Here is an 11,692-nt window from a genome sequence, read left to right on the forward strand (position 1 = left end):
TGTAGGCCAGGTGAGGGACCTCCCTCCCTCCAGTGCACGAATTTCGTGCACCAGGCCTCTAGTAGAGTATAAGAACCTTAAGAAGCATACTTCCATTTCTCCCCTCCCAGTCTTTGCAGTGTTGTTATCATATATTATACTTTTACATATATTATAAACTCCACATTCTCTTAGTATTATTTTGTTTAAATAATCAAATGTTACTTGAAGAAATTTTTAAATTAAAAAAATATTTTATATTGATTCGTGTACTTACTATTTCTGATGTTTTTCATTCCTTAGCATAGATTCAGATTTCCATCTGGTGTCATTTTTCTTCTGCCTGAGGACTTATTCATTTCTTGTAGTGCTATCTACTACTGATGAATTGCTTCAGCTTTGCTTCTCAAAAAGTCTTTATTTTGTATTCATTTCTTTTATTTTATTTGTTTTCCATCACCCTTTATCCCCCCATACCATCTTCCACCTCTACCAACCCTCTTCCCCCCCCCCCCCACCAACAATTAGCACATTGTTGTCTGTGTCCATGATGCATTCATTTTTTAAAGATATTTTTACTGGGTATAGTATTCTAAGTTTGACAGGGTTTTGTATTTTTTAGTACTCTAAGTTTCTTTTACTGTAGATCTGTGGGTTTGTAATATTCATTAATTTTAATTTTTTTAATTATTCACCCATCATCCTTCAGAACTCTAATAACATATATAGTATGCTGCCTGAAGCTGTCCTTCAGCTCACTGATGTTCCATTCATCTTTTTAATTCTTGATCTTTCTTTGTCTTATTTCAGGTAGTTTTTACTCTGTCTTCAATTTCACTAACACTTTTTCATTTTACCTTCCATGTCTCTAAACATTCTTTAATGTCTAAAATACAGCTATAATAACTTTCAATGTGTTTGTTCCAAATTCTAATGACTGTGTCGGTTTTGATTGATTTATTTTTCTCCTCATTATGCTTCCTTTCATAGTTTGTAGTTTTTATTAGATGACAGACATTTTGAATTTTGCCTTATTTTTGGTGCTGGATACTTTTTTAGTCCTGTAAATATTCTTGAGCTTTGTTCAGAGATGCAATAGTTATCTGGAAACAATTTGCTCCTTTTGGGTTTTCTTTTGAGATCTCTAGGTGGGGTCAGAGAAAGCTTTTGTCTAGGGGTAATTATTCTCCACCTCTTAGTCAGTAACTTTCTGGGTACTCTACCCATGAATTATGAGTTTTTCTATTCTTGCTGGTGATAACAAGGAGCATGCATAGCCTTCTGTGGATACTATATAATGTTCATTAACATTTTTTTGCATTGCTCTTTCCTCATCCTTGAGTAGTTTCCTCACATATATGCTGTGATCTGTACTTTGCTGAATATGTTCAGGTGGCCTTTACAGATCTCCAGGATTCTGTGTGCAGCTTTCTTCTCTCCAGCACACTGGTTTCTAACTCTTGCCTGGGTCTACCCAGCCTCTCAGCTTCTTCTCCTCAACTAAGGAAGTTTCCTGAGCTCTCCCTGGATTCTCCCTCTCTGAGCCATGACTGGAAGCTTCCTCAAGGCAGCAAGCTGGGGAATAGGGCAGCAATGGGGCTCATATTGCTTGTTTCTTATCTTCCAGGAATCACTGACTTTTTTATCTCATGTCCAGTGTCTTCAAAATCATTGTTTTATATATTTTGTTCAAGTATTTGGGGGGAGCTAATGGAGGTATAGTTTCAAGAAAGAGGGTACACTGATTTCTGTTCCTCCATCTTGACTAGAAAAAAATGCAGAATTTGTAATGTAGCATTAGCAGGAGAAATAAAATGAACAGTATGAAGACATCAACATTGTATTTATTTATCTTAAGAAAGTATTTAGCATCTACATAAATTGATAGATCTAAATGAGAAACTCTCATTAAAGTTTAGATATCCAGAAGAAGAAATTCAGTATAATTTTGTGTTAATATGGTATCTTCAATACTTCCAAGTCTAGCCCAATTCCACCTATTTAAGATAATGATGCTTATGGGAAAGGAAAGAACCTATATTTTTTAGTTAGAATATACTTCTGATCCTTGTATAAATTTTTGTTGGCTTCAAATATTAACAAAACCCTTTGGAAATGGAATTGCTATATACCAGAATCTGTAATATGAAGAGTACATGTCAGTTTTTGACACTTGAAAGTATCTGCCCAAACTTAAAATATATGTCCTGCCTTAAAAGTTTACATCTTGACTGTTATACTCAACAGCTATAGAATAACCGCATCATAACCTCAACTTCAAAGCACAGAACAAATTACCTTTCTGTTTGTTTACAAAAAGCAGGAGAGTATTACTAGGAAAAAAACTCATACATTTTCTTGGTAGAGTGAGATTATGTCTATAATCTCAGACTTCAGTTGATAGAATTTTTACAGAACTCTTAGATGAGAAATTCATGACAAGATGAATAAGAAACCAATATTACCCGCCCTCCCCCAAAAAAAAGTATGGAGTGGGGGAAGGAAAAAGGGAAAGAGAAGGAAAAGAGAAGCATCAAATTATATGCTAGCATCAAGTACATGGACACATAAACTGTTCTTCCCATGACTAAATTTCATTTTGTGATTGTTATATGCTATTTCGCTCTCTCTCTCTCTCTCTCTCTCTCTCTCTCTCTCTCTCTCTCTCTTTTTCTCTCTCTCTCTCTCTCTCTTACACACACATACACACACACACACACACACACACACACACACACACACACACACCAAGATCCATTGTCCCACTTAGCTCTGTGTCAAAGGACACTGACTTCAGACTGCATCTCACAGGTTCACTTGCCTCTGGCTTCCTGGTTTGGATCAATCCAAAGGGAGTCACCAGTAGGATACCAGAGGTGAGGAAGGTAAAGAAGTCTGGGAATTAATTCTCTGCCCCTGGCTTCAGCTCAGTTCTGCAGTGGTGACACTCTACAACTGCTGCTTCTGGATTCTACCGGCTGACCCCTTTTCTAAACCTCCGTTTCTCACTCAGGGTGCAATAACACCATCCTCTCCGCCTTTATCCTCAGCCCCAGGGAAGATAATGGCCTGGCATCCCTTCATTGCAAGTTGCTGGGTGTTTCCACATCCCTTGTTGGTTCCTCAGCCCTGCCCTCACCTCTCAATAGTCCCTTCATTAGTCTCTTCAGACTCCCAGTTGAATGTGCCATCTGTTTCCTCCCGACCTATTCCCACTCCTTCTCTGCTGTGAGTATCAAGTGGAGTGGCTAAAGGCAACCAAGTACAAGAAATATTAGGAAACTTACACTTGCTGAAAAGTTCAGTCAATTAGAGAACAGAGCTAATGAGGCCAAAATTAGCGCCTGGCTGTGCTCCAGGATGGCAGGCTCTGTCCCTGACCAGACATTTCCACACCATCGGTTACAAGGAGGAGCATGCGGAAAAGGACACATGAGTCTATGCCAATCCGTCACCGCTCTGGGAACATGTTCAAAACTGGCTGTTCAACTGAGATCGCTTCAAAATCATCTTTGTTCCCAAAGGACAGCTTTCTTAACCTGATTCTAATAAAAGTTTTATGTAGGTTCTTTAAAATAATAAAGCCATAACTGTCAATATCTTTTTCAAAGTTATACCATCATTTCGTTACTTCATCTATGGCTAATTTATTATACCATGGGTCAAAAGTCAAATGTATCAAATTATGTCTTAAATTGTTAATGGGATTCAGGGTTTATAAGAATACTAGAGGCCCGGTGCACCAAATTCGTGCGCGGGGATGGGGTGTCCCTCAGCCCAGCCTGCACCCTCTCCAATCTGGGACCCCTCAAGGGATGTCCGACTGCCCTCTCACAATCCAGGATTGCTGGCTCTGAACTGCTTGCCTGCCTGCCTTGCTGATTGCCCCTAACCACTTCTGCCTGCCAGCCTGATCACCCCCTAACCACTCTCCTGCCAGCCTGATCAATGCCTAACTGTTCCCCTGCCAGCCCAGTCATCCCCAACTGCCTTCCCCTGACAGCCCGGTCACCCCCAAATGCTCTCCTCTCCATATTACCTCTTTAGTAGATAGGGGTTTTTTCTTTAACATATTGGACAGTGTACCTGCCGTGGTCTTCACAAACCAGTAAAAATGTAAACCCAAACTAAAAGTGTCATAAAATAAACTTAAACAGGAATTTCATGAGACCTTAGAAAGGTGATATGATGTGGTTGTTTCTTCCTTTTTTCTTTCTTTCTTTTTCTTGATGTTTCAACTTTTGTCCTTTCTTTCTTTTTTCCTTTTATTCCTTTTCTGTCCTCTCTTTCTCTTAACTTTTCCGTTGGTAGAATTGTCAGTACTTGAATCTGTCTTGCTTCCAGAAGACAAAGAAGAGGGAAACACACAGTCATCTGAAGAAAAAGATGATCTATGATGGGATTGGTGGTGTTTCTGGTTTTGCTCTTTTCCTGGTTTCTTTGTCATTTCTGCCGGCCCCGGCATCTTCAGGACTTGTGCATGGGCACTTCTTATTCATGTCTACAAAACCTCCCTGCCTTGGTGAAAACTGTAGGGAAAAAGGCCTTCCTGGGTGGGCTCAAGCCCTGCCCAAGGTGCTGAGGAACCAGGGTGGGGAGCACTCGGCACCGCCGCTGCAAGAGCCAACCTCCAGACCTCGGGGTACTCTCCAGTAATGTAATGGCAATGTCCAGGTTTGCCTTCAGAAATTAGTTGTAAGTTACTTCCGATGTGAAACCCTACCTCAGACATTTCCATGTGGTTCCTAAAGATTTTAAACAAAACCCATTTACCTCCCTAACCTGGTCAGAACTTTCTACCCAATGGGAGAGGTTTGCTGGGCAGCATCGCCCAGATATCACCGCCCATCTCGAATCACTTGACTGGCAGCAAGGGAAGTTCCAAGGCTGTAGTGTGTGGGGGGGATCACTCCATGGGGGTGCAGCCTGACACCCCAGGCTGCCTCTTGGAGGGAATAGCTCTGGGGGGCACAGCTGCCTCCCAGGCCTATACCCCCCAGCTGCAGATGGGAGCTGATCTCAGAGGGTGCGGGGTGGGGGGGTGGGGAGGGAGGTGTATAGGCAGCTCCTGGGTCTCCCAGGCCCACAGCCCAGGCTGGGACAGGCAGCAGATGGCTCCTGCCCTACACGGGCACCTTGCAGACCCAATGCCCGGGCCGGTGTGGGCAGCTGATCGCGCCGGCCTTGCGCAGTCGCCTCCCAGACCCACAGCCCGGGCCTCGGCAGGCAGCTGATTGTGCATGCCTTGCACAATGTAACTGCAATGTCCAGACCAGACCCATGGCCCTCCCAGATCCATGGCCCGGGTCAGGGCAGGCAGCTGATGGAGGCAGCCGTGCGCAGGCGCCTCCCAGACCCATGGCCCAGGTCAGGGCGGGCAGCTGATCATGGCAGCTGTGCAAGGGCGCCTCCCAGACCCATGGTCCAGGTCATGGAGGGCAGCTGATGGAGGCGGCCATGTGCAAGCGCCTCCAAGACCTACCTCCCGGGTCAGGGCGGGCAGCTGATCATGGCGGCTGTGCAAGGGCGCCTCCCAGATCCACGGCCAGGTTCACGGCTAGGAGAAGATCTGGCCGGAGGGCAAAGCCACCTCCTAGGCCAACAGGCTGGGCTGCTCGCTGCCTGCTCTCAGCGGCAGCCTTCCCTGGGACTGGGGGACTCCTGCGGGCCTGAGAGGACTGGGCGCCACCATCTTGTGTCTATGGGCACCGCCATTTTTGTCGCGGAGTGATGGTTAATTTGCATATTACTCTTTTATTAGATAGGATATATTTAACTCATTTCTTTAAAAAATTTTAACTGTTATGATTAAATGACTGAAACTACATAACCATTGTCTGAAGAATAATAAATAAATAAATGCTTATTTATTTGAAGTTATTTTATCATTATCAAGTGTGAATGACAAATTTTCTTTCTTTTTTTTTAATCCTCACCAGAGGATATTTCTCCATTGATTTTTTTAAGAGACAATGGAAAGGAGAGAGAGAGAGAGAGAGAGAGAGAGAGAAGAGAGAGAGAGAAGAAAAATCAATGCAAGAGAGAGACATCACATCAATTGGTTGCTTCCCAGATGCCCCAACTGGGGATCAAACCTGTAGCCCAGGCATGTGACCTTGACTGGGAGTCAAACCCTTTGGTGTGAGGGCCAATGCTCTAACCACTGAGAAACACTGGCCAGGGCAAATTTTCAATTTATATGCATATTTCCTCAAACAAAACTCTTTTCTCCTTAGTATAGTTGCCTCATAAAACCATATTGTAATTAGGCCATTGTAGTTATACTATTGTATTAATATTAATGTAGTGGGCTTACTTCCATGGTTTTAATTGTATATGATTTGAATACATGGGCAGGAGGGAGAGGCTTTTTTTCCCCAGAAATCAGTTTCTGAGACTCTCTGCTATCAATGGAAAAAAAAAAAGTGTTGTTTCTACTAAAATTGAATCTATGACTTTAAGTAGAATGTGCTGAAATACTAAAGCAAAATATAATCTCTTCATGGCATAATGCTAAAAGCGCCCATAAGATATGAGCATTTGTATACATAGCATTTATTCTTAATTGTTTTCATAAAACACAATCTATTTTATTTTTTAACAAAACCTTTTGAGTCATTTTTATAAGGTCAACAGAAAGCACAGTTTTTTGACATTAGGTGATCAACTTTTTGACAATAGCAGAACCAGCGTAGCTAATGGAATAATAGCCTGCAGGGTCCAGCTAAATATGATATACGAACGTAATCAACCCCTGTGATGACTATTCAGAAGTAATCCCTTTAGCTTTGAACTGCAGCATATATTTCAACAAGGCAAAAACCATATGAAGAAATTCTCTGCAGACCACACTGATACAATACAGCCTTCATATCCTGCTCTATGTGTTTGCTGTTTATAGTGAGTTTTAAATTTAAGGTAATGACTACTGTATATTCATGTGAGCATACAATACTTGTGATTTGTTGTGGAAAGGTTGAATCCATTACCGGGGTCTAAGTCTATAAACTCTGACACAACCTTTATGTATGAGTTATTATTTACTTTTTTCTAGAATATGGCCACTAAAAATGTTTTGCATGGCAAAATTATAAAAATTCACCTTTTCAGTTACAAAACTACCAGGTAGTATCTCTTCCATTTTGATTTGTACTTTTCTACAGATAACATTTAAAAATGTTATTTTATTAATAAAGTTTATTTATAATACTGTGTTACACATTTGAAAATTATATGCCATTGTTTTCAAATAAAAGGGTGGGTGGTAGGTTTATTGCAATTCAGCATTTGCTGACTTATTCCATTGCTCTTTGATACAATATAGGCTACGTGGTGGTATAAATGAGATCCTTTTGTTGCCTGCTTGAGGGAACCTACCATTTAAGATTCCTCATATTAGCAACAAATTCATGCTTGTTTCTACTGAAATGGTAGACAGGATAAGCAGTTACCACACTCTCAACTTTGTCTTGGTTTGGTCTCCCTTGCTGGGGTGAATTGGTCCTAATCTTCCAGCTTCCTTGAAGACCTACAGATCAAACATCTCAAATCACATTGTCAGTCAGACTCACAGCAGAAAACCTAGGTGAGGAGTCTAAATGAGAGCGTCTACCAGGATGGAACCAAGAGTGAGCACCCCTGTGGTGCTCTCCTTGTTGCAAATAAAAGCATCAGAACACTTGAATGATGAGTTAAAGTGCTCCCCCAGGTAATTAATCATTGCCAATGTTTCCTCGCACAGAGAGAACATTAATGTCTTCTATTTAAACTAGCAAATGTGGCCTACATTGAAAAGAACAGCTGCAGATATAGCTATTTTTCTCAGAAAATTTACTTGGGAAATATTCCACAATAAAAATCACCACTCCTCAACATCTGGGGAATGAATGAGAAACAATTACTTGAGGCTACCCAGGCACAATTTCAAACTTAGGAAATCCAAGAAGGATTTCTCCAGCTTAGGAAATATTGTTACATCCTGCCATGCCAATAATGCTGAGTTTTAGCCATTAGATCTAAAGGAGGCACCAGGATGTTACTATGCTTCTATATATTGTGATGCAGTGAAAAATATTAAACTGAGAACCCCAAGGTGGATCTTTACCTAAAACAATGATAGGGCATACTAGTTAGGGTAACAGCTAAGCTCCTGTCCCAAGAGCCCCAAAAGTACAGCAGTTTTAGAATATATATGTATGTTTCTTTCCTAATCCATAAGTGTGCCATTTATATTAATGTGGTAGCCCCACCGACATTCAGGGGTCCATGACCTTCTATCTGCTTGCCTCACCACCCTCTAGAACAGGGTTTCTCAATCTTGCCCTGTTGACATTTTGATCTGGATGAATTTTTTTTTTATTGGGGGCGAGAGATGAAATGGCTGTGATAAGCATTGTTGAATGTTTAGCAGCATCCCTAGCCTCTTCCCACTAGATGCCAGTAACAAGTTCACCTACCTGTTGTGACAACCAAAAATGTCTCCAGACATTTTCAAATTCCCCCGTGGGGCAAAATCACCTGCAGTGGTGAACCGCTAAGTTAGGGAATTATCATTGCCTGCATGGTAGAAAATGAATCATAAGGTAATAGTTCCATGAGTAAGATTGAGGAAAAGGGAAAGTTTAAGGGAAAATGAATGCCCAACATCTAACACTCAGACCCAGAAGCATAATGTATCACTCCATCCACATTCATTGGTGAGAACTGAATCTTGTGACTTCAACTAAATCTTTATATGCTGGTGAAGATCTAGTAGAGAGGAAAAACTGATGCTGGAGGCATAAGGAGTTACTGGAGTTATGTCTTGTGTGGTGGGCATGGGAGGATGAGATCTAGTGAAGAAGTAGAGGGGTGGCCTTCGAAGGGAGCATAGGGAGGAGAGAGCATGGGTGAGTTACTCTTGACATGGAACTTGAGGAAGTTGTTTTTTCCTACTGTTTTTTATTTCCTCTTGAAACTAGAAAATGAATCAGCAGCTGAAAATGATGATGCCTGTTGAGGGATGGAGTTTCGAGAAAACAGAAAAAAAGAGTTAAATAGACATCCAGGAATGTAGAAGAATGAATGGACTAGGAATGTTTAATAGGATCACCTAAAAGCATTAAGGGTCCAACTGCTGTCTCTGGCCATGAATTTAAAGTGAGGCCACTTGAGCTATACAGTGCATGAGAAGAATAGGCAGAGTTGTATTTAACTGGGGTTACAGTTTTGTGAAGTTAGTATGACAAAGTAGGAGAAGTGTAAGGAAGTCAGGCTACATGCAAGGGAGTGAACAACCCTGGAATTTAGATTGTATGAAGAAGGAATAGAAGGCACTAACGTGGGGAGGAACAATGAAAAGGTGGTAGGATTGCAGGTCCCAGTTTGAAGAATTCCTGGGGTTGGGGTGCTAGAGGGAGTGATCTAAAGAGATAAAAGCTGTCAGTCAAGTAGTTAAACACAGGCAACTTGAGTTTGAAGGGGATTTGCAGTCTTCTGGTAATGACTAAGTCCAAGTATGGCCATGGGAATTAATGACTGTGGGTGGATGAAGGGCCAGATTTAAAAGGATGGAGCTCAAGGAATTAAGACTCTAAGTGGAAGAATCTTCTACATGTACATTGAAATTGCTAAATTAAGAAAGTAGCAGTCAAGTAACAATGAGCCAATGCAAAAATCAATTGTAGCTAGATCATAATACTTGATTGTATAAACTGATCATGAGAACTTTGGGAAGAGGAGGGAGGCCAAAGGTCCTGAAGGAGAACAGGATATGAGAAGGACAACTACCCATATCCAGGTCCAGTGGTAAGAACACTGAGGAAAAGAAAAACAAAAAGGGCTTCTGGACTGGCAGTGTCTGCAGAGGACAGCCACGTTTCTGTTAGAGCAACAAAGTAAAGGGTGAGAACACAGTGAACTGTTTCAGGAACTGTGGTGAGAGATGGGGACAAAACAGGAAATGCACAGAGCCTGAGGTAAAGCAGAATACAAGGAATGAAGGGGGACCTGGAAACTGAGGCTTGTCATAAGCAAGGAGAAAACGCATTTCATTAGATTAGTTCCAGTGGCTTCAAGTCAAAAACAGAAGGGCAGATTTGGAAGTTAAGTAACAAAATTAACATGTTTATTTGTATCTATAAACTTCCCATATCTCATTGCATTATTTGGGTACTTTATATTGCTCTAAATTAGTGTTCCTTCTGAGTGTTTCTTTAACAAGTCATCATATCCCCAACATGTGGCTGTTGTAGTTGCATTTTCTACATCACAAGAATTCCTTGGGTTAGAAGTTCAAGCATGGCTTGGCTAGACATCAGTTGAGGTCACCCAACGGTGGTACTCCGCTGACAGATGGGCTGGTTTGAAAAGTCCGAGACAGCCTCACTCACAGCCTGTATCTTTGGTGGGATGGCTGGAAGGCTGGGCTCAGCTGGGACTATCAACTGGAACATCTATTCATGGTCTCCAGAATGACAGTCTCAGGGCGATAGGACTTGTTATATGATGACTGGCTTCCGTCAAAGCAAGCATCCTGAGAGTACTGAGTGGAAGCTACACAGCCTTTCTGGAGTTAGCCTCAGAAGTCAGGCAGTTACTTCTTCCATGTTCTGTTGATGACAGAGCCCTAAGCCTAGCCCAAATTCAAGGAGAGGGGAATTCATTTCCACCTCTTGATGGGGGAGTGGCAAGGTCACACTGTTGAGGAAAATATGGGGGGATGGGGAGATATTGTTGTGGCGATCTTGGACCAATATTATCTGCCCTGGTGACACAGGGGAAACGTACCTTTATCATACAAGTGCTTAGGGTATCTATCCCTGAAAAGGGATTCCCAGGTTCAAGCTCAAAATAACTGAGTTGTATTTGTGATAAACCATTAAATGTATACTTGTTCTTTTTCTTTAGGAGACTCTAGAAGATCCACAATGGAAAATTTGTAGCACACCTCAGAGCACTTGGAGGAACAACTCAGTGGGTATGATAAATCAAGTAAATAGTTTTTATTAAGTGCCCACATTGTAAAGATGCTACGTATAATCTAATTCTTCAAACACATGAAGAATAATTTCAACTAGCACTTGATAAGCTAATTCTGAAACACTGCTTTTAAAAAAAATCAGATTTACTGTTAAATATCACACAAGGTTAAGTATTTTTCACCTTTTAAGCTATGTCTGAAAATTACAGAAAACAATAATATCTTTCAAAGCAAGTGTATTGACTTTCTAGCCCAATATAAAATTTAATTTTATAATTTATTTTTTTTAGATTACCAGATAATAAAAAAATGAGACTTAAACCAGCTTTTGACTCAGCAACAAAGCAAGAAGAAATTTATCATGTCACCTGAGTCTTCAATTCTCTGTCTAGTAGTATGTTACAAATAACACAGTTATAATAAAACTATGCCTATATTTTCATTGGATTTTGTATTGCAATGTACAAATTTTTTCTCAAACATCTAAGTCCATGAAAATAAATTACATCCAAAATGCTTGAATATTAACAATTATCCATGGAGTTTCCTCAAAAAGTTAAAAATGGAACTCCCATTTGACCTAGTAATCCCACCTCTAGGACTATATCCCAAGAAACCAGAAACACCCATCAGAAAGGATATATGCACCCCTATGTTCATAACAGCACAATTTACAATAGCTAAGATTTGGAAACAGCCTAAGTGCCCATCAGCAGATGAGTGGATTAAAAAACTGTGGTACATCTACACAAT

General features: G+C 40.9%; 1 protein-coding gene across 2 annotated transcripts in view; it reads left to right on the forward strand.

Annotated features, from left to right (window-relative positions):
* The window catches only part of TTC29 (tetratricopeptide repeat domain 29), a 157,729-nt gene extending 146,343 nt beyond the window's left edge, over positions 1–11,386 (forward strand). For both annotated transcript variants that reach the window (XM_028151410.2, XM_028151416.2), the window contains 2 exons: positions 10,867–10,936; positions 11,230–11,386. In XM_028151410.2, coding sequence (XP_028007211.2) covers positions 10,867–10,901 — 35 coding nt within the window. In that variant the 3' untranslated portion in view covers positions 10,902–10,936; positions 11,230–11,386. The remainder of the gene's footprint in view (positions 1–10,866; positions 10,937–11,229) is intronic.
* Positions 11,387–11,692: the final 306 nt, after the last annotated feature.

This window comes from Eptesicus fuscus, chromosome 6 (genome assembly GCF_027574615.1).
Source record: "Eptesicus fuscus isolate TK198812 chromosome 6, DD_ASM_mEF_20220401, whole genome shotgun sequence".
Classification (NCBI taxonomy): Eukaryota; Metazoa; Chordata; class Mammalia; order Chiroptera; family Vespertilionidae; genus Eptesicus; species Eptesicus fuscus.